General features: G+C 44.7%; 1 protein-coding gene across 1 annotated transcript in view; it reads left to right on the forward strand.

The window, feature by feature from the left end:
• Positions 1–12,014, forward strand: part of HRH2 (histamine receptor H2) — a gene marked incomplete at both ends in the record, with an annotated part of 21,521 nt that extends 9,507 nt beyond the window's left edge. Inside the window, one exon of the mRNA XM_079702493.1 lies at positions 11,822–12,014. Coding sequence (XP_079558619.1) covers positions 11,822–12,014 — 193 coding nt within the window. The remainder of the gene's footprint in view (positions 1–11,821) is intronic.
• Positions 12,015–24,157: the final 12,143 nt, after the last annotated feature.

A 24,157-nucleotide genomic window follows, 5' to 3' on the forward strand; every position in this document is an offset into this window, starting at 1 on the left:
GCTGCCCCACAGCCAGGGGAAGTGCTTTTGCTTCTGCTCATCTGTGAACTTGGGAAGTCAGAATGTGGGAGAATCACTATCGAAAATGAGATTGGCTGGGTTTTTCATTCATTAGTTCACACACACGATTGAGCACCTGCTATAAACTTGGACAGTGGGGTAGATGATGAAAGATCCAACACCTGCCTTTAGTCTGGGAGATAGACAGGTAAACTGATGGTTAACCCAAGGAGGTAAGTGTCTCAGTGGAGAGGCTGTAGGAGCCAGGAGTGAATCAGTAATCCTGGGAGACCTCAGAGACAGCTTCCCAGAGGAGGTGATGCCTGAACAGAACCTTGAAACACTTCAAAGTGCACAGCAAAGAAGGTACAGGAATTTCAAGCAATGGGGATGACATGTGTATAGGTGCAAATCAAGAGAGAGCAGAGTAATGTGTGCATGTGGTGGTTCTGTGTGATAATTTGTACTATAAGCAGTAGATGGTAATGGAAAAGGTCACCAATAGTCATTATCTGTAGTCCTTACAATAGTCCTGTGAGCTTGGTATTATTAACGTATTTCACAGATGAGAAAACCGAGGTTCAGAGCGAGACTGAGCAAGGCTTCTCACAGAAACTGGGTCCTGACCCCTGGTGGCTGAACATATTATAGCACCCTCACGTGAAAAGATATTCAAAGAACATTTATTTAAGAAAGCTATTAGGACACTATTAATTGCCAGTAGCAGAAACCCAGTTAGAAGAGGCTGGGATTGGTAGAGGTAGGGAATTAGCTTATAGAACTGAAGAAATCAAGAGTAGCTTCAAGTTGGATTCAGGAGCTCAAATGTCATCATAAATTTATCTTTCTCCAGCTTTCAACTCAGTTTCACCTGTGTTGCCTTCATTTTCAGTTAGAGTCTCCCCATGAGGCCACCATGAGCTCCAAGCTTACATCTTACCATCTTAGTAGCCCCAATGGAAAATATTCCCCTTTCCTCCCGTTCCAACAGAAAGTTTTAGGCTTAAGTTTCATTGGCTGGATGGGGTCCTGTCTCTACCTCTGTACCCAGACCTGGAGCCAATGCGATGAATAAGGCAAATCTCACCTCACCCACATGGACAAAGAGTAGGGAAGTTTGGATCCCAAAGAAGAATCAAGAACCAAGAGAAGGGGAATTGATGATGAGAAGGTAAAAATAAGATGTTTACCATAAGCACTTACAGAATGGCAGACAACCTATTATGTGCTCTCCTAGAACCCCATTTACATCTCTGAGCCTCAAGTGTCAGAGCTCAAGATGGGCCATAAGGGAGTCCAGCAATATTAAATGTACAAGTATCTCTAAATGTGTGTAATGTAATAAAGTCTACACAGTGTGGGACTCCAGCTTAGTGTCTCATCCCACCTTACATTTGGCATGGATGGCAAGCTAAGTAAAGGAGGAAGGGCTCCATACCACTAGACATTATTAAGTTAAATATGCATGGCAAAAAATTTTAATAAGAGGATGGAAATTTCATATGGTAAGGAGGAAAGAGAAGGAGAAAAAAAGGCAGTTTAAAACAAAGCAAAAAAAAAAGACAGGAAATTTTAGAAAAGATGGGACAAATGTAGAACACAAAATCACATTGAAGAAATCAGTCAAAATATATCAGTAATCACAGGACATGTAAATGGAATATCCTGGGCCAATTTAAAAATTGGAGATTGTCAGGTTTGATTATTTTTAAACCCCAAAAAATATTTTTACAAGAGATAGACTTAAGGAAACAAAAAAGTTGAAAGTATAAGGAATGAAAAATAAGATATACTAGGCAAATACTAACCAAAAGAAATCTGGGTAGCTATATTAATATCAGACAAAGTGAACTGTAAGCAAAAAATATTACTAAAGATAAAGAGGGTCACCATCTTTTGAAAAAAGATTCAGTTCACTAGTAGGATAAGAATTCTAAACTTGTATGTACCAAATAAACCAGCTTCAAAAAGTAAAACTGACAAAGTAACATTGACAAAACTACAAAGAGAAATTAATCATTAACATCATAAGCAAACAATATTAAGACTAAAAGGCAGATATTATTATAGATTTTGAAGAGATTAAGAAACATGATAAAAACATTGTGGTCAATTTTATGCCCAAAACAAGGGAAAATTCAGAGGCAGTGCACGAGTTCCTAGCAACAGAACTTACCAAAAGTGACTTGGGAAGAAATAGAAAACCCGAATGGTCCTATAACCATTAAAAAATAAAGAAAGTTGGCTTGCCTGGTGGCACAGTGGTTGAGAGTCCGCCTGCCGATGCAGGGGACGTGGGTTCATGCCCCAGTCCGGGAAGATCCCACATGCCGCGGAGTGGCTGGGCCCATGAGCCATGGCTGCTGAGCCTGTGCGTCCGGAGCCTGTGCTCCCCAACGGGAGAGGCCACAGCAATGAGAGGCCCGCGTACCGCAAAATAAAATAAAAAACAAACAAAATAAAGAAAGTGAATGAAACACCAGTAGTACTTGGTTTTGCCAAGGAGTTCTACCAAACACTCAAGGAACAGATCATTCCAGTCCTGCTCAAACTCTTCAGAGGAGAGGAAAAGGGACACTGTCCTGTTTATTTGATGAGGCCAGTAGAGTGTAGATTCAAAAACAAGTATGAGAAGGGAGAAGATAAAAATGAGAAACCACCCAGATGTCCACCAGCAGGTGAATGGATAAATAAATTGGAGTATCTTCCCATAATGGAGTACTTTATGACTGTGAAAATGAACTACAGGTTCACGCACTGACAGAGTTTAATCTCAAAAGTATAATGTTAAATAACAACTAAAAAAAGGAAGCTACAGAAAAAAAAATCCTAAAACATGATTCCATTTATATAAAAGTAAAATGCCGGCAGAGCAACACAGTATATTATTCAGGGGTACATACATATTTGCTGAAACAAATCAAGGGCCTGGTAAATTCTATTTCTTAACCTGAGAGGTGGTTATACTTGTATTCATTTTAATATTCTTTAATATTTTAAGCCACACACATACGTTTTTTATATAACCTCTTTGATGTATTTCATTTTAACATATTTTATGACACAATCTCCATGTAGCAAAAAGATATGTCTGAGTAGAGGAGTTATTTGAGATGTTTATTTTCTTCTTTTTGTTAGTCTCTATGTTCTGAATTTTTTACTATGAACATGTGATACTTCCATAATAATATTATTTTAAATGATTTTACAGCCTTTTAGAAGAAGGGAGGTAATTTCCTAGCCTAGAGCTAGCTTGTCTTTGATAATTTCACTAATCTACATGAAAGTCACTTTATCACACTTCAGGCTCCATCTGGAATGTTAATCCAAGGGTAGAAACCTGCCTACTTGGTCAAATATGTACACTGCTGGCATGGAGAGGAACCAGAGCCTCTGAAGTGCAGGGGTGTGACCTGGAGGTCCAGGTGAGGGCAGGTGTTCTGGGGACAGTGGGTCTGGCCAAACCCGCGAGAGAGCTTGGGCCGTGCAAAGCCTCCAGCACTGGCTAAGCCAGAACATACCATGCATCCAAGGAAGCTTGGGTGTTGGCTGTGGTTGTTGGCTGTGTCCTTGTTCACAAAGTCTTTACAAAGGCAGGCATCCAAATCTACACCTCCCCTCCGATGGACTCTAAGGGGAAGCATGATGCTTTTCTCTCTCTCCATGTGGAAGGGAGTGAGTTTGAATCCTCTGGTGGCCAGAATACCTTAACAGATGATGGCTAGAGCTGAGGCCAGGCACGGATTTCATGGGACATCCGGAGGACCCGCAGTGAGTCTCGGGACCAAGCAAGGGCTAGCCTCCAGCCTGAAACTGGACAAAGAAAACTACTGCTCCAACCTAGGCAGGGAAGCAAGAAACTAGGTAGCATCCATTGCCTTAGACAGAGCTAAAGCCAGATTTTGTCCTGCCCTGGAGCTGCAGAGACAACCAGGCAAAGTGTCTAGGGACACCAAGCAATGCTTAGCTTCTCCTGCATTGGGGCCAAGCATGAGACAGGATGGGCCAGGACTTGCAAGGACACTCCTCAAACCACAGTTGCTTGCAAATCCGCTTCCCTGTGCAGCCCATAGTCCTCTCCCAACTGCATAATATACACTTAAATCTCTACACCACCTGGCTGTTTTCACTGAAATATATTTATAAGACTTTATATCATCACCATAAATGGAAATGCAGTATCACTTGTGGAAAACAGAAAGTACTTGTGATCATAGAAACAATGACACAAAACAATGCCACCCAAGTTTGGCCAGATCCCATTGCCTGATTAAAGCTCTGAGACTGACCCCACTCCAGGTTATAAAGGGACACCTTCATGTTGAGTACTAAAAACACAGGCCCTCCACACTGAGGCTTTTTCTCTTGACCTCAGAAGGCTTGAAATAGAAACGATGCAGGAATTCTTACTCACTGAAAGTATCGGAAGGAAAAAGCAGGTCAGCTGTCCACATCTTAGCAGGCAACAGGGCAAAGGAATTTTGTATACCCAGATATGGGGGAAGTCTTCATCTTTCTGAAAATGTATGTCAAATACTTTGTTAAAAACTTTCCTCCCGACTTCCGGGTAAGATGGCGGAAGAGTAAGACGCGGAGATCACCTTCCTCCTCACGGATACACCAGAAATACAGCTACACGTGGAACAACTCCTACAGAACACCTACTGAACGCTGGCAGAAGACCCCAGACCTCCCAAAAGGCAAGAAACTCCCCACATACCTGGGTAGGGCAAAGCGGAGAGATTCCCGCACAGAGGATCGGTGCCGAGCGGCACTCACCAGCCCGAGAGGCTTGTCTGCTCGCCCGCCGGGGCGGGCGGCGCTGGAAGCTGAGGCTCGGGCTTCGGTCAGAGCGCAGGGAGAGGACTGGGGCTGGCGGCGAGAACTCAGCCTGAAGGGGGCTAATGTGCCACAGCTAGCCGGGAGGGAGTCCGGGAAAACTCTGGAGCTGCCGAAGAGGCAAGAGACTTGTTCTTCCCTCTTGGTTTCCTGCTGCGCGAGGAGAGGGGATTAAGAGCGCTGCTTAAAGGGGCTCCACAGACGGGCGCGAGTCGCGACTGAAAGCGCGGAGCCCAGTGACGGGCGTGGGACGCTGGGGCTGCTGCTGCCGCCGCCAAGAAGCCCGTGTGCGAGCGCAGGTCACTGTCCACACCGCCCTTCCGGGAGCCTGAGCAGCCCGCCACTGCCGGGGTCCCGGGATCCAGGGGCGGCTTCCCTGGGAGAACGCACGGCACGCCTCGGGCTGGTGCAACGTCACGCCGACCTCTGCCGCTGCAGGCTCGCCCCGCACTCCGTGCCCCTCCCTCCCGCCCGGCCTGAGTGAGCCAGAGTTCCCGAAGAGGCTGCTCCTTTAACCCTTTCCTGTCTGAGTGAAGAACAGACGCCCTCCGGCGACCTACACGCAGAGGCGGGGCCAAATCCAAAGCTGAGACCCGGGAGCTGTGAGAACAAAGAAGAGAAAGGGAAACCTCTCCCAGCAGCCTCAGAAGCAGCGGATTAAAGCTCCACAATCAACTTGATGTACCCTGCATCTGTGGAATACATGAATAGACAACAAATCATCCCAAATTGAGGAGCCAGGAGTCAGTACTGTGCCTCTGAGGTGGGAGAGCCAACTTCAGGACACTGGTCCACAAGAGACCTCCCAGCTCCACATAATATCAAACGGCGAAAATCTTCCAGAGATCTCCATCTCAACACCAGCACCCAGCTTCACTCAACGACCAGCAAGCTACAGTGCTGGACACCCTATGCCAAACAACTAGCAAGACAGGAACACAACGCCACCCATTAGCAGAGAGGTGGCCTAAAATCATAAAAAGTCTGCAGACACCCCAAAACACACCACCAGACGTGGACCTGCCCACCAGAAAGACAAGATCCAGCCTCATCCACCAGAACACAGGCACTAGTCCCCTCGACCAGGAAACCTACACAACCCACTAAACCAACCTTAGCCACTGGGGACAGACACCAAAAACAACAGGAACTACGAACCTGCAGCCGGCAAAAAGGAGACCCCAAACACAGTAACATAAGCAAAATGAGAAGACAGAAAAACACACAGCAGGAGAAGGAGCAAGATAAAAACCCACCAGACCTAACAAATGAAGAGGTAATAGGCAGTCTATCTGAAAAAGAATTCAGAATAATGATAGTAAAGATGATCCAAAATCTTGGAAATAGAATAGACAAAATGCAAGAAACAGTTAACAAGGACCTAGTAGAACTAAAGATGAATCAAGCATCGATTAAAAACACAATAAATGAAATGAAAAATACTCTAGATGGGATCAATAGCAGAATAACTGAGGCAGAAGAACGGATAAGTGAGGTGGAAGATAAAATAGTGGAAATAACTAATGCAGAGCAAAATAAAGAGAAAAGAATGAAAAGAACAGAGGACAATATCAGAGACCTCTGGGACAACATTAAACGCACCAACATTCGAATTATAGGGGTTCCAGAAGAAGAAGAGAAAAAGAAAGGGACTGAGAAAATATTTGAAGAGATTATAGTTGAAAACTTCCCTAATATGGGAAAGGAAATAGTTAATCAAGTCCAGGAGGCACAGAGAGTCCCATACAGAATAAATCCAAGAAGAAATACGCCAAGACACATATTAATCAAACTGTCAAAAATTAAACACAAAGAAATCATATTAAAAGCAGCAAGGCAAAAACAACAAATAACACACAAGGGAATCCCCATCAGGATAACAGCTGATCTCTCAGCAGAAACTCTACAAGCCAGAAGGGAGTGGCAGGACATAATTAAAGTGATGAAGGAGAGAAACCTGCAACCAAGATTACTCTACCCAGCAAGGATCTCATTCAGATTTGATGGAGAAATTAAAACGTTTACAGACAAGCAAAAGCTGAGAGAGTTCAGCACCACCAAACCAGCTTTACAACAAATGCTAAAGGAACTTCTCTAGGCAAGAAACACAACAGAAGGAAAAGACCTACAATAACGAACCCAAAACAATTAAGAAAATGGGAATAGGAACATACATATCGATAATTACCTTAAATGTAAATGGACTAAACGCTCCCACCAAAAGACACAGATTGGCTGAATGGATACAAAAACAAGACCCATATATATGCTGTCTACAAGAGACCCACTTCAGACCTAGAGACACATACAGACTGAAAGTAAGGGGATGGAAAAAGATATTCCATGCAAATGGAAACCAAAAGAAAGCTGGAGTAGCAATTCTCATATCAGACAAAATAGACTTTAAAATAAAGACTACTAGAAGAGACAAAGAAGGACACTACATAATGATCAAGGGATCGATCCAAGAAGAAGATATAACAATTGTAAATATTTATGCACCCAACATAGGAGCACCTCAATACATAAGGCAAACACTAACAGCCATAAAAGGAGAAATCGACAGTAACACAATCATAGTAGGGGACTTTAACACCCCACTTTCACCAATGGACAGATCATCCAAAATGAAAATAAATAAGGAAACACAAGCTTTAAATGATACATTAAACAAGATGGACTTAATTGATATTTATAGGACATTCCATCCAAAAACCACAGAATACACATTTTTCTCAAGTGCTCATGGAACATTCTCCAGGATAGATCATATCTTGGGTCACAAATCAAGCCTTGGTAAATTTAAGAAAATTGAAATTGTATCAAGTATCTTTTCCGACCACAATGCTATGAGACTAGATATCAATTACAGGAAAAGAGCTATAAAAAATACAAACACATGGAGGCTAAACAATACATTACTTAATAACGAAGTGATCACTGAAGAAATCAAAGAGGAAATAAAAAAATACCTAGAAACAAATGACAATGGAGACACGACGACCCAAAACCTATGGGATGCAGCAAAAGCAGTTCTAAGAGGGAAGTTTATAGCAATACAATCCCACCTTAAGAAACAGGAAATATCTCGACTAAACAACCTAACCTTGCACCTAAAGCAATTAGAGAAAGAAGAACAAAAACATCCCAAAGTTAGCAGAAGGAAAGAAATCATAAAAATCAGATCAGAAATAAATGAAAAAGAAATGAAGGAAACAATAGCAAAGATCAATAAAACTAAAAGCTGGTTCTTTGAGAAGATAAACAAAATTGATAAACCATTAGCCAGACTCATCAAGAAAAAAAGGGAGAAGACTCAATAGAATTAGAAATGAAAAAGGAGAAGTAACAACTGACACTGCAGAAATACAAAAGATCGTGAGAGATTACTATAAGCAACTCTATGCCAATAAAATGGACAACCTGGAAGAAATGGACAAATTCTTAGAAATGCACAACCTGCCAAGACTGAATCAGGAAGAAATAGAACATATGAACAGACCAATCACAAGCACTGAAATTGAAACTGTGATAAAAAATCTTCCAACAAACAAAAGCCCAGGACCAGATGGCTTCACAGGCGAATTCTATCAAGCATTTAGAGAAGAGCTAACGCCTATCCTTCTCAAACTCTTCCAAAATATAGCAGAGGGAGGAACACTCCCAAACTCATTCTACGAGGCCACCATCACCTTGATACCAAAACCAGACAAGGATGTCACAAAGAAAGAAAACTACAGGCCAATATCACTGATGAACATAGATGCAAAAATCCTCAACAAAATACTAGCAAACAGAATCCAACAGCACATTAAAAGGATCATACACCATGATCAAGTGGGGTTTATCCCAGGAATGCAAGGATTCTTCAATATACGCAAATCAATCAACGTGATACACCATATTAACAAATTGAAGGAGAAAAACCATATGATCATCTCAATAGATGCAGAGAAAGCTTTCGACAAAATTCAACACCCATTCATGATAAAAACCCTGCAGAAAGTAGGCATAGAGGGAACTTTCCTCAACATAATAAAGGCCATATATGACAAACCCACAGCCAGCATCGTCCTCAATGGTGAAAAACTGAAACCATTTCCACTAAGATCAGGAACAAGACAAGGTTGCCCACTCTCACCACTCTTATTCAACATAGTTTTGGAAGTTTTAGCCACAGCAATCAGAGAAGAAAAGCAAATAAAAGGAATCCAAATTGGAAAAGAAGAAGTAAAGCTGTCACTGTTTGCAGATGACATGATACTATACATAGAGAATCCTAAAGATGCTACCAGAAAACTACTAGAGCTAATCAATGAATTTGGTAAAGTTGCAGGATACAAAATTAATGCACAGAAATCTCTGGCATTCCTATATACTAATGATGAAAAATCTGAAAGTGAAATCAAGGAAACACTCCCATTTACCATTGCAACAAAAAGAATAAAATATCTAGGAATAAACCTACCTAAGGAGACAAAAGACCTGTATGCAGAAAATTATAAGACACTGATGAAAGAAATTAAAGATGATACAAATAGATGGAGAGATGTACCATGTTCTTGGATTGGAAGAATCAACATTGTGAAAATGACTCTACTACCCAAAGCAATCTACAGATTCAATGCAATCCCTATCAAAATACCACTGGCATTTTTCACAGAACTAGAACAAAAAATTTCACAATTTGTATGGAAACACAAAAGACCCCGAATAGCCAAAGCAATCTTGAGAACGAAAAATGGAGCTGGAGGAATCAGGCTCCCTGACTTCAGACTATACTACAAAGCTGCAGTAATCAAGACAGTATGGTACTGGCACAGAAACAGAAAGATAGATCAATGGAACAGGATAGAAAGCCCAGAGATAAACCCACGGACATATGGTCACCTTATCTTTGATAAAGGAGGCAGGAATGTACAGTGGAGAAAGGACAGTCTCTTCAATAAGTGGTGTTGGGAAAACTGGACAGGGACATGTAAAAGTATGAGATTCGATCACTCCCTAACACCATACACAAAAATAAGCTCAAAATGGATTAAAGACCTAAATGTAAGGCCAGACACTATCAAACTCTTAGAGGACAACATAGGCAGAACACTCTATGACATAAATCACAGCAAGATCCTTTTTGACCCACCTCCTAGAGAAATGGAAATAAAGACAAAAATAAACACATGGGACCTAATGAAACTTAAAAGCTTTTGCACAGCAAAGGAAACCATAAACAAGACCAAAAGACAACCCTCAGAATGGGAGAAAATATTTGCAAATGAAGCAACTGACAAAGGATTAATCTCCAAAATTTATAAGCAGCTCATGCAGCTCAATAACAAAAAAACAAACAACCCAATCCAAAAATGGGCAGAAGACCTAAATAGACATTTCTCCACAGAAGATATACAGACTGCCAACAAACACATGAAAGGATGCTCAACATCTTTACTAATTAGAGAAATGCAAATCAAAACTACAATGAGATATCATCTCACACCAGTCAGAATGGCCATCATCAAAAAATCTAGAAACAATAAATGCTGGAGAGGGTGTGGAAAAAAGGGAACACTCTTGCACTGCTGGTGGGAATGTGAATTGGTACAGCCACTATGGAGAACGGTATGGAGGTTCCTTAAAAAACTACAAATAGAACTACCATATGACCCTGCAATCCCACTACTGGGCATATACCCTGAGAAAACCATAATTCAAAAAGAGACATGTACCAAAATGTTCATAGCAGCCCTATTTACAATAGCCCGGAGATGGAAACAACCTAAGTGTCCATCATTGGATGAATGGGTAAAGAAGATGTGGCACATACATACAATGGAATATTACTCAGCCATAAAAAGAAATGAAATTGAACTATTTGTAATGAGGTGGATGGACCTAGAGTCTGTCATACAGAGTGAAGTAAGTCAGAAAGAGAAAGACAAATACTGTATGCTGACACATATATATGGAATTTAAGAAAAAAAAAGGTCATGAAGAACATAGGGGTAAGACAGGAATAAAGACACAGACCTACTAGAGAATGGACTTGAGGATATGGGGAGGGGGAAGGGTAAGCTGTGACAAAGTGAAAGAGCGGCATGGACATATATACACTACCAAACGTAAGGTAGATAGCTAGTGGGAAGCGGCCGCATAGCACAGGGAGATCAGCTCGGTGCTTTGTGACCGCCTGGAGGGGTGGGATAGGGAGGGTGGGAGGGAGACGCAAAAGGGAGGGGATATGGGAACATATGTATACATATAACTGATTAAATTTGTGATAAAGCAAAAAATAAAAATAAAATAAAAAAAAAAAAAACTTTCCTCCCAAGTGTTTGGCTAACTTACCTTTAGTGACCTTCAATCAGCTTGACTCAATGGACATAACTGAGGACCTACTATGTGCCGGCGGCCACTTAGTAGGGGTTTGAAAGGCAAGCACCTTGCCTTCAGGGACCACACATTCTAATGGAGAGACAGACGCATTCACAACTGATTTTAATGCAAGGCTGAATAAATCTTTGTGTCTTCTTCCCCCAACCTTCCCCCAACTCAAGCAAAACATGATGTAGGTGTTCAGGAATCATTTTATTCAGACACAGAAATAGCAAACATTCACTGGGCTCCTACCATGAGCCAGGCAATGTGTGGGATACTTTTAAACATATTTTATAACACTTAATCCTTTCAAGAATTGGAAAGGTGGTTATTTTTACCTTCACTTAAGGTTCAGAGAGGTTAAGTAACTTGACCAAGGGTACACAGCATGTTAGAAGCTGATTTGGGGTTTGAAAGCAAGTCTCCTGAATGCTCCCCATTGTGGGTGGAGGGAACAAGTCCCTGTTGCATGTGGGAGGTTCCCCGCCCCATACTACCCTACCCTTCCCAGCTCCCGGCTTAGAAGAAGCAAAGACCAGAGGCTAGGTCTGGCCCTACTGGCCTTGCTCAGTGGTCACCTCAGCCCTAACCTATGCTTGTGTCTCCCCAGGAAGCCAGCGATGTCTTGCACCCTGTGCTCCAGCAATCTTCTGAGCTGCTGCAAGAGCCTGTGGGCGCTTAAGTTCCTCCAGAGACACGTGGGAGGCCCCTTGGAGGAGCAGCCGGGAGAGCCACTGTCTGAGGAGCTGCTAAGGACACTGGCCCAGGAATCGGTGAGGACGCTGCCCTCTGAGGCTGTCTAGACCCAGTCCCAGAACGCTGAAGATCCTGCTTCTGGTCACTAAAATTTGACTCCTGGAGCCACTACGGACCCAGCAGCCCCCCCAAACCACCGAGGACACACCCTAGCCTGAGTCTGGGGACTCCCAGAGCACATGGTGGGTGCTGGGGTCCTCTGGCCTAAGATGGAGCAGCCTGCTCTGCGCTCAGACTCCCCTGGGTCTGGGTCTGCTGAATCCCATGGGTTCAAAGCTCAGGTTGGTGCTGGCCCTGAGTCATGGGCAGAGACGGTGGGACTTTCGGGGATGTGCACACAGGTGTGTACACGGAGGTGTATGTGCCGACACACGCCTGCCCTCTGAGCATGGCAGAGGGTTGTTGCCATGAAGCATTGGCCTCTCACTCCCTCGTGGGTTCTGTGGGATGAAGGGAGGGCAGGGAAGGACATTAGCCTTTAATGAACACCTACTGTGTGCTGAGTACCTCACCCGCATGAGCTCACGTCATCCTCGTTACTTGTGGCAGGGATGGTCAACCTGTCTTTACAGGAATGGAGACTGAGGCTTAGAGAAGTAAGGGACCACTCAGCTAGAAAGTGTGCCTGGCACATAGGAGGCACTTGAGAATAGTTGCTAAAGGAAGGAAGGAACAAACAGACGAATAAACAAATGGGAGGATGGGTAGAAGCCCATGCTCTTGACACAACACTACACTGCCTCTCAGGAGAGGCCACGATATTTCCTTGACTCAGCAGACCCTCCTGCTAGCGAGGCTCAGACCCGGAGCCTGGGGGGTCCCTTCATGCTGCAGTTCTGACCCTCTCTGGTGCTTTCCATCAACAAGGAGTGGCACGGAGCAGACTTGCTGGGGCAAGTGTGCGGGGCCACAGGGAGGGACAGGGAGAGGTGGAGTGGTGAGGACATGACAGGCAGGGGTGGGGAAGTTGGCCCCGCTGCACCCTCTGCTGGATGCGGGACCTTGGGCATGGCGGCGGACACCTTGGAGCAGCTCTTTACTCCTCTGTCCCAGGGGGCTACGATCCCCATTCCTATTTTCAGGGCTGTTGAAGAGGCCCAAGGAGGTGAAGGCGGTGGCAGCCCCAGAGGGATGAGGGTGATCCTGGGCTCTCCTCGCTGACTGCTGCCCCTCCCTGAGCCCACTCTTCCCTTGGTTCCAAGAACCCCTGTTGTGGTCCCCCTCCCCATTCACCCCTGCCTTTTCAGTCCCTCTTTCAGCCCACCGTTCTCTCCCTAGCCACCACATGTGCTGTTCCCCAAGGCTCAGTCCTGAGTCTTCTCCTTTCACTGCGATTTCTCGCCCTCTGTGCCCTCGTCTCCACCCTCTGAAGGTACCAAGAGACTTATCTCAAAGGAGATTACTCACACATGTGTACCTGGAGCCCAGGCTCCTTCTGGGAGCCTTTGACCGACTTGCAACCTCACCGTGAGCATGTCCACAGCGGCACCTTGACCATCTCCTCTCCCAAGGTCCCCCTTCTCGGACAGAAGCCCTGCCATTGGCTTCAAAGGTCAATCTTGGCATCAACTTTCTCCTGGCTCTGCATGGTCCATCCTCTTGTATCCTAGCTCCTGCTTGTATCCACCATTTACCTGGTTCTCTCCACCTGCCCTGTCATCACTCAGTTCCACTGCCATCCCCTCCATCAGGACAATTGAAACAGCTTCCCATATTCCCCACTGGCCTCCCCCATGCCCACCCTCCACCCCACGGTCACACTGGGCTGTGCAAAATGCAAACCCATACAGAAAAACATCTTTCCCACAGCCCTCAGGCCCCGCGTGGTGGGCTCCGACATGCCTTCCAGCCTCCTCTCGCCCCACACTCCCTTCCATCTCTTCATCCCAACCCTAGCGGCCTTCTCCTTTGGGTTTATTTATCTCACTCCTCCTCCAGCTACCAGGCCACACACAGAGCTGTTTCCATGACTTGAAAAGCTCCTCTTGCCCTTTCAGCCACAGGATCTCAGCCAAAACATCACTTCTTGAGGGAGTCTTCTTTGACCCTCTCTATTGGGTCAGTCCTCCCACCCATACCCACAGAACTGTCCTTGGAAGCCATGGGCATGGTTGTCATTTACAGTCATCTGTGTGGTTCCCTGACCCCTGTCCGTCTCCCCTACTCAGGAGGTCATGAGTCCTGCCTATTTCTGTTGACCATTGTATGTCTAGCCCTTAGAAGACTGTTTGGCCTATATAGTAGGAGCTTTAAGCAGTTTATCTGCCAATACACCTGAAGGCACAATTTGCCCCAATAGCCCCCAGAGATGCTCAGTCTCTTGGCTGGATTCCTTCTGGAAACCCCAGAATCCCATTCTTGGAAATTTCCCCAGGAGTCTGAGACAGGTGAATCTCTAAGTCATGACCAAGTAGATGGAGCATAAGACTGGTCTGACTGATCACAGACTCAGCTGGTCAGGGCTGAGGTCAAGGTGCTCACATGCCACTTGCCACTGCAGGTCTGGCTCTAGCTGCCCCTGCCCTCCTGGGGGCCTCCTGGAGCCCCTACTGGCTGCAGAAGTGGGGCGCATGCTCCCTAGAGGAGAAGCATCTGTGGTGGGCCCCCAAATCCATATTTTGTGTTACCATCGTGTTCCAATAAAGCTATCAAAGCAGATGCTGCCTTGCGGTTTTATTTTTTAACTTCCTGGTGAGGAAATACTCCCCAAACTTCATCATATGGTGTGTCTTGATTTAGAAAAAGAATTATCATAAAATGTTGGGGTAAAGGCCAACTGGGAAATTGCCTTAAAAGGTAAAAGAGTTTTCAGGTAATTAGGTCTCATCTTGAAATGCCCTGTTAGAAATGAGGGGCGGGCTGATCAAAAGGGTCAGATCTTCTTCCTGCTCACCTAGTGAGACAGGTACATGGTCGGCACTCAGTAAGTGTTTGTGGAATGGAATATTTCCAAAATTGTCAGATCCAGAGATGCTTTTGGTAGGTGGGAGAAAAAGGCATCTTTAAAATGGAAAACTTGTCAATCGGGGAAGTCTTCCACAGTCAAGAGTAGGTGGGTGAAGTGTAAGTAAAAAACCAGGTCAAGGAAAAAATTCATCGATTCTGTGCAAGGAATGATTCCCAAAGGCACCCATGAAAGGATTTGGAAAAGGGAGGGAGTTGATCAGTGTCAAGGTCACCATTTGATAACTGCAGTGTCGGCAGTGAGCAGTGTCCCCTGGGGTGGAAGGAGGAGGCTGTAGGAGGCTGTGAAATCCTGAACTTCGGGCCTTGCAGAAGAATACACCAAGACACACCTTGATGAATTTCCACAGGAGGCAGAGAAGAGATCGTGAGTCATCACAATCAGAGCTTACAGGAGCTGATCTTCCAGAAATGGGTTTTGATATGTTTCAGGGCAGAGAAGACAAAGCGTGTTAAGAGGTCCTTGGGGAAGATGAAAGTAGTAAACCGATGGAGTCATTAGATGATGTCAAGCAGTTCTATGTAGATGGTATAAAAAGGATGGGGAAGTGTCCCCTGAATGATAACTGTGCGTGCAGTGAATATCGGGGCACTTTATACGCACCCAACCAGGGCTGGAAACCTGGGAACAACACTTTCCAGAATCCTGTTCCAACAGGTTCAGCTTCCACCAGTGGGAAGCAGAGGAGAAGCAAAACCATTGTTGCTAAGTAGGTCGAGGGAGGAGGGCCAGGAGGAGGGGAAGTAGGCCCAGGTGGGTACAAGGGGCTACCGCAGGAGTCTTGGAGCAGAGAAGTTCTAGAGGGAGCTGCACTAGGGAATGTTGTCTCATCCTGTGGGTGATGGGAAGGCTTTGAAAGGCCCTCATCAAGAGGGGACTAAAATGATGAGGTCTGTACTACAAGAAGATCTTTCAGAGTCCAGTCTGGGGAAATCCACTAAGGGGGCAGGGGGTAGAGGCAGAGTGAGTGCAGGCAGCTCCATTGCAGGGCGGGGGTTGACAGCTGCATCTTATTAGGATCTACTCCAGACCCTACAACAGACTTCAGGCTACAGACTGGGAACCCAAAGGAATCAGACCCTCCATGCCCTCCAGAGAGACAGGCATTACCAGGGAATCAGAGGAGGAATGGGACATGGGTGCCAGAGCTGGGGTCGCTCGGGGTGGAAAGTGTGGGAGTTGTGTGTGTGTGTGTGTGTGTGTGTGTGTGTGGAGTGTGGAAGGATGTGGACCAAAGAAGCATGAGCTTCTAAGAGGAAACATTCCTGGTGCACATCGGGCTGTGTTTAAACGCAGGGTAGAAGTGTGGCAGGTGGTGGGAATGCTCGGAGCCAGGATGGAGGGAATCCACTTGGCATCTCATCTCAGCTAAACCACTGACAGTCAACACTTGGCTGATCAGACTCCATCTGGAGCTTTGGGGGAGAGTTTATCATCTTCATTGTCCATTTTAGGGGGCTCTTTCCAGGTCACTCAAGCAAGGAATGACAGCCTAGAACACACTTCTCCCACCCCAATTCCCAAATCCCACCAGAATTCCAAGCATTCCAGTGATAATTCAGGAGCCCTCAGTGGTCACCAATAGCCCACAGGGTGACTGGGAGAAGGCTCCCTTCGCCTTGCCAGCAGCCCTACGGGGCTCATTATTTTGTGATTTTGGAGGCCATTGCACCATGACCCCAACCTCCCCATTCAGGATCACACAGAACAACATGTTTCTCACACCCTGAGATGCCACCTTGTGAGTCAGAGCACTGGCCTGGCTGGACCTCGGCCCTCACTCCCTGGGGCTTTGCGAAGGCTCTCATGTGCCTGGTGGGCCTGGCAGGATTCCCAAGGAAATAGAGCCCCAGAGGGACATGCCCTCTGGGCTGAGCTATTCCCAGATAAACCTGTTCTTCACTTTCAACTGACAATTACAAGCCCTTTCATGCATCTAGATGTTACATCAGCCCCTCCACAGACACTGGTCCAGTTTTTCCACTGGGCACAGGCAGAGGTTAGCATCCCCACCACCTGGGGCCTCAACAGGGACAGGGCTCACCCCAAGTTAAAAATCCAAGTGACGTGGTTTCCAGCCCAGACCTGCTTGTCTCCAAAGTCCAGATATTTTTTTAATCATTCATATTATGAAATTAATTTGTAAGGATTAAGCAATAATCAGACACAGCCTCTTTTCAAAATTGTGACATTACAGAGAAAGCCAGAGTTCCTTGGACCACCCCTCCCCATCCTTTTCCTCTAGTGATTTCCAAGGCAAACACTGCTAACAAGTTTGCTGTATGGTGTTTGGTTCAATTTTGCTTGGTTTTCAACATAAAAGTTATACTGCACCTCAGGAACTGAACTCAATAATCTGTCTTCAAGGTTCAACCATATTAGCACATAAAGGGCTCCCACTTATTTTGTCCCATGGTATCAGTACCCACAGTTCATTTAGCTGTTTCCCCTAGCCATGGACATCTGAATCGCTTCTAATTTCTAGTAATTTAAATAATAATATGCTTTTCCATTATAGGTTATTACAAGATATTGAATATAGCTCCCTGTGCTATACAATAGGTCCTTGTTTTTTTTATCTATTTTATATATGGTAGTTTGTATCTGTTAATCCCAAACTCCTAATTTATCTCTTGCCTGACCCTTTCCCGTTTGGTAACCCATAAATTTGTTTTCTATGTCTGTGAGTGGTGTTTCTGCTTTGTTAGTAAGTTCATTTGAATCACTTTTCTGTACACCTGAAACTAACACAACATTGTAAATCAACTATACTTCAATTTAAAAAATAATAATATGCTGACCATCTGAAACAATGTTTCCTTGTGTACACCCGCAAGTGGGTTCTGTTGTTATTGGGGGTGGTGTGTGTGTGTGTCCATCTGTCTGTGCACGTGTGTTTAGCATACCTACAAGTGTAACTGTGGATATGGAGCATGTGTGTCGCTGAATAGCCCTCCAGAGAGGCACAGCTCATTCAAGCTCCCACCAATAACACTAGGCGGGGCCTGGCTCCCCAAAGCCCCACCATCCACTTGTGCCTTTTCTACCATGCCCTCTGGCTTCTTTCATCTCTGAGAAATTAGAATATTCCTCCTAGAGATGCCTTACCTCCAGTCAGTGCAGGCAGGTCATTTAGGTAGAAGAAATTTTCAGAGACCCCCTTGGGTTCGCCCCAGGTTTCCCATGAGCCCTACCAAGCCTTGCCTTCCTCCTTGGGGTCCCTTTAGCGGAGGACAGACTTGTCGAAGCCACACCACTGGAGAGAGGTTGTATCAGTTCACAAGAGCCGCAGTAGTGTTGCATAACAAATATCCACAAACACTCTCAGCATATGACAGTAACATTTATATAACTCATGAAGCTGTAGGCTGGCTAACAAGGATGGGCTCTGCTGGGGTTGTTCATCTTTGCCCCATAAGTCTCTCTTTTTCTCTTGGGACCAGCAGGCCGACCCAGGCATATTCTTCTCACAAAAATGGCAGGGACACAAGAGAGCAAGCCCAGGAACACAAGTGCATTTCAGGTTTCTGAGCATCTTGCCTGCAAACATACCATTAACCAAAGTAAGTCTCATGGGCAAGTCAAGGATGGAGTGAGTATACCTACCCCTCCCACAGAATTGAGGTGGAGTGAGGGATGAATGTTACTGGATGACTATCTAATGCATTACAGTGGCAGAGCCTGGGTGGGAACTGAAGTCTGCCTGACTCCAGAGCTTGACATCCTCAGGATGGAGGAGACCTGGGTCTCCCAAGTGATTGGACATTCCCTGGAGCTCCCTAAAACTCCTACTCTTCAATATTACAGTTGCTTCCAGCCTCCTACATACCTTATGCTCGTTCTTTACCCTGGCCTACAGCAAGATCTTTAAGACTCAAATCTGGGCCATGGTATTGCCTGGCTGAAAACCCTTCAGTGCTCCACCACCACCATTTCTACTGCTCCCCCAGATTATCATCACTTGAGTAGGGCATTCAGGGCCACACTTTGGTCTGGTTCTGCCTAGTGGTCCAGGTTCATCTTGTACCTCTCTCCCTATGCTCCACCCTCCCCATCCAGCCCAAGGCCCTAGCCTCTTACACAGTCTCACTCTATGACTATGTCCCCTGCAGGATTCCCTTCCCAACCTGAAGAATTTCCCTTAGCCATACTTCAAATTTCAGCTTGGGCATCACCTCCATTTCAAAACTATCCCTGCCCCTTCTTAGAATAGCTTATCACTTTCTCCCTGGTGCACGCCTCTGTCCCAGGACACATCTCACTCATCCCAGGGGTTCCCAGACTCGGATGCCCAGAGGGGCCACCTAAGTTCACTGGTGTAAGACAACAGAAAAGGGCACACTGGTGGTTTTTGACCAACATTCCTGCAGTTGGTCTATGCCCCTGCCATACTAATTATATATATTCTGAGTAACACCCTAGCTGAAAGGGGATGCAGCAACTCTGTGCACAGTGATGTTACTTTTTGGGGATGTGGGGCCTGATTCTATTTTTTAAGAGAAGCCATAAATCTGGATTTCTATTAGTAATTTTCAATGAATTAATATTTGTAAAGATCTCAGAAAAGTGCTGGGCACATAATAAATATCACAGAAGTGTTAGAATAAATGAATGAATAGATAGATGGATAGACAATAGAAAGATAGATAAATAAGACAGAGACAGATAGATGATTGATTGATAGATAGATAGATAGACAGACAGATAGATCTTTGAAAAGATGGCAAACATTTTTAAAAACACTGTATAGGCAAAACCAAGACTTTTCACAGGCTACATTTGACCAGAAGGCCCAGTTCTCGGCCTCAGATACAGGAGAAGTGCCCTGTTTCTCTGCAGGAAACCTTGGAGGAAAGAGCAGGGATATGGCATGTGGCTTCCCACTCAGAGCAGACATCACTGAGGCGATCCCCACCACCCACACTCCCAACCCTTCCTGCTCCCTTCTCCCTCTGGGTGAGGTGGTGAGGGTGAGGAGAGAGCAGAGGAGAAAAATCATGGAGAGAATGTGGATTGCTTCTGTCCTGAAAAAGGTTTCTCTTCAGCACTTGAGATCCAAAGGGCCTTCTGGTCCTCCAAAAGGGTCTTCGATGTGCTCTCTCCTCCTATCTCCATGGCCAGCAGCCTGGATCAGGCCTAGCTGTGCTTTCTTGGGTTCCAACTAGCTTTGCAGTCTCACTTCTCTCCTCCTCTAATATGTCCGGCCACCTCGTTGCACCCACAAAGGGTGAGTAGATCATGGTCTCAGTCTGGCTTTGAAATCTGGTTGTGTGAACAAGTTACTTTACCTCCTTGCACACCAGGGTTGCTGGAGATCATGCTTGCAGGGTGCTTAGAACAATGAAATAAAAGAACTTAGTTATTAATACATGCTCAATAAATGTCAACCATTGTTACTGCTAAAAGGCAAATCATTCTCAGTACTCTTGTGCTTAAGCACCGGTGTGGCTTTCATCACCTGTGGATACAGACCAGGCTACTTGGCTTGGCATTCACAACACTGCCTGATCTAAGCCATGCTGTCCCTTGGTGCTCCCATTTGGTCGTAGGTTCCAGCCATGAGATGTACACACCCTACCCTGAATGGCTGTGCATTCTTGCTTTGTCAGTTCTGAGCCTTCCAAATGCTGAGACCTGGCAAGCCACCCCTTCCCCAAAGTTGGGGAAATCCCCCACCACCCTTGGAGCTCAGTCCAGGATGTGAGACCAAGTCAGGGCTTCCCTGGGTACCCAATATCTCCTAGAGATTTAGGGATGAACATCATTCTGAGTTTACTTCAAGCCCTTCTCCCTGCGATCCAGTGTGGCTCTGATTAGTGGGCTGAGCCAGACAGGACAATGAGAGTGACAGAAGCAGTCCTTTCTGACCCTCATTTCCTCATCCATGAAATGGTGGTGCTGCATACATTTTCCTTTATGCTATTTCTAACCTAAATGACCTTTTTAAGAGAAAGCCCCTTTATTGTTAACTGAGTCCCCTTTTTTCTGTTTAGCATCTGGATGAATCTGAAAACACGTTTATTTGCAAAATGATGGGAGAAGAATTTGGAGTTCCTGAGGCACAGTCTGGGGTGGCAGATGGTGAGGAGGAGGGATGGGAAAAGAGGAAAGAGACAAGAGCCACCAAGATGGGAATCATGCACATTCCCAAAACGACACTTCAAGGAAAAGGGAATGCCTAGTGTTCATGTTGTTTTTGTGAGCATTAATGTGATGTAAACCCTTCTCCATCCCTCCTCCTCCAAAAAGATCTCCAGAAGAGTCCACTGTCCTTGTGCGTATTTCGTATGAGTGGCTTTTGGGGGGAATCTGGGAAGTGGAGTTTCATACCTGGGTCCATGTAGAACATAACAGAAGGGACCCTAGAGGAGGTAGGTACCCAGAGGCAGAGGAGACTGTAAGAATCTGAGATCCTGAGCCCTATGGGAAGTCACTAGAGTCTTGAAGAGGGCTGTGGACCTCTTAGAGGGTAGTGAATGAGTGAGATCAAACCAACTTTGTCCAGATCTCAAAGGATCAGGAGGCCTCAGATGTCATTTTGGTTACACAGTGTTCATAAAATCTACCTTGTAGGCTTAAGAGATATGATGCATAAAAGCATTGATGAATACACTGAGACAAGTATTTGGAGTGGATTTTTCTCATGGTTACACCCTCCAAAAAATGGCTGCCTCATAATGCTAGACACAACATGATGAAATTTCTAATTTGAAGAGCAAGCCTCACAACATAAAATGCTAAAGCACCAGGTGGATCAAAGCAGGTGTTTCAAATGCTCTGAAAAAGTTTAGACTCATATTACACGTGGGAAGAGGAGATGAGAGGGTCCTCTCAGTTCTTAGAGCCTGTCTCCACTGAAACAGGTCACTAAAGACAGGCTCGGCCCAAGCTGAACTATGGTTTGAGCCAGGCAGGCAGGGTAGGGAGCTCTGAAACACCATGGAAATAAGCCTCAAATATGTTCACTCTGATATCCAGACCATTCTTTTCTCTTAGATGGCAAAATGTGCATTGACCCCTACACTTGCAACAAAGTAAATGTCACCCTCTTTTGGAATTAAAAAAAAAAAATCTCTTGCTGTGCTGATCCTTCTCTTGGTTTTCAATTTTTTAAATTGAGATATAATTCACATACTATAAAATCAACCCTTTTAAAATATACAATTCAGTACTTTTTAGTATATTCACAAAGTTGTGCAACCATCACCGCGAATTCCAGAACATTGTCATCATCCCAAAAGAAATCCCATGCCCACTGGCAGTAACTGCCCCAGTTCTGACAACCACTAATCTCCTTTCTGTTCTCTATGGATTTGCCTATTTTGGACATTTTGCAGTATACACGTGCAGTTGGAGAGCACTTGGAGTCCACAGTGATATCTGCTGAAATTTAGAAACTCAGTCATTTCTGCTGCTTACCAATAAAAATCACACTACTTACCAATAAAAAAAATGTATTACCTAAAATTAAAACTCTTTGCTCAACCTCCCACTAAGTTATTTGATTTACACACTCCCCAAAGGAACCTGAGGAAGGAGCCATGATCACGAGAGAAAAAAAAAAAAAGGAAATGTTTAGCTGAATACTTGCAGAACTGACTCTGCTGGGATGATGGACATGAAGGAGTAAATGACTTTCTTTCTGTATGTAGTTTTTACTAACAGAAAAATCAGTTTTCCCCTGACCCATCTGCATAAACGTGGAAAAGAGATTGAGAGACATAGATTTGAAGGGGTGCCAAACTATTTTACCTGCCTGGGTACCCACTCATCTAGGTCCAGCCCTGACCATGGTGAAGACTTGCTCAGGAAACCCCTTTTCTACTGTTAAGAAAATTCATTCAAAACTTGGGAATAAAGCTAAAGGGTGACAACATATCCTTTGAATGTCATATGGGAGTGTACCTAGCAGGCCTGACCAGGATTACTTGATTCTCTAGGGGAACATCTCTTTGTTTGATTTACTATTTACTATTGATTAAGGACCAGACTCTGCAAAGTTACATAACTTGTTTAAGAGTGCTAAGTTGCAAATAATTTTCTTTTGGACCAGGAGAAATGCAAAGGATTTCTGTACAGTAGAAAAGATAAGGCCAAAGGTTATGGTTTATTGTTCTGTGGGACACCAGCCAGTTTTGTGTCTGATTTAGCAATTTCAAGATTCTTCCTTTCCGGATATATAACTGCTTCTCAGATACTTCTTAGAGCTGGTTCTACCTTCCTTCTTGTTCCCTCATTAATGGGTTAAATGAATCTGTCACATGTTGACTATACATTTGTATGTCATGATTTTAATCTTTCGAAAATTATACTTTAACAAAATGTTAGGTTTCTAATGACAGCCAGTGAGTATTAATGCTGCTGAAAGTGTCATTCTATCCATTGGACACCATGAACACAAGCACTTCCAAGATGTACAAAGGTATTTGGGACCTGAAAAAAATTCAGAGCCTCCAAAATATGAAAAAAAAAAAAGTAAATTAAAGAATCAATAAATGCTTAGTTAAATATCTACAAAATACAATATTTTAAATGTCTATATAAAGTATAGCTTAGCACTCATAGATCACCTCAACTCATGATTATATAGAAATTATTATTATTATTATTATTATTATTATATATATATATTTTTCGGTATGCAGGCCTCTCACTGTTATGGCCTCTCCCGTTGAGGAGCACAGGCTCCGGACGCGCAGGCTCAGCGGCCATGGCTCATGGACCCAGCCGCTCCGCGGCATGTGGGATCTTCCCGGACCGGGGCACGAACCCATGTCCCCTGAATCGGCAGGCGGACTCTCAACAACTGCACCACCAGGGAAGCCCTAGAAATTATTTTTAATATGGAATATTCTCCGTGGTCACAACTTCTGTTGTCAGGAATCCCTCAAGACAAAAGAGGAAGGCATATTCTGTGTGCCAGTTTCACCAACTGTAAAATGGAAATAAGAATAGCTATGTACTTGGAGACAATCTCTTAGAGGGACAGCTGGTCCCACCTGCCCTATTTCTAAGATGAGATTGATTCTAGGCTACAGAAACCCAGGTCCTCATGCCAAACCCACCTGGGATCCCCAGGATCTGGTGGGAGAGGGTGGCCACAATTTATGCCCTCCTGTGACTTCCTACATCTCCAGGCCACTATGTCATCTCTTTCTGTCAGCTGCCATGCTTCAGGGCTTCTGGGTTAGGCTGGGGTCGTGATGCACGTCAGCTGTCCATCCT

The sequence above is a fragment of the Hyperoodon ampullatus genome (assembly GCF_949752795.1).
Source record: "Hyperoodon ampullatus genome assembly, chromosome: 4".
NCBI lineage: Eukaryota > Metazoa > Chordata > Mammalia > Artiodactyla > Ziphiidae > Hyperoodon > Hyperoodon ampullatus.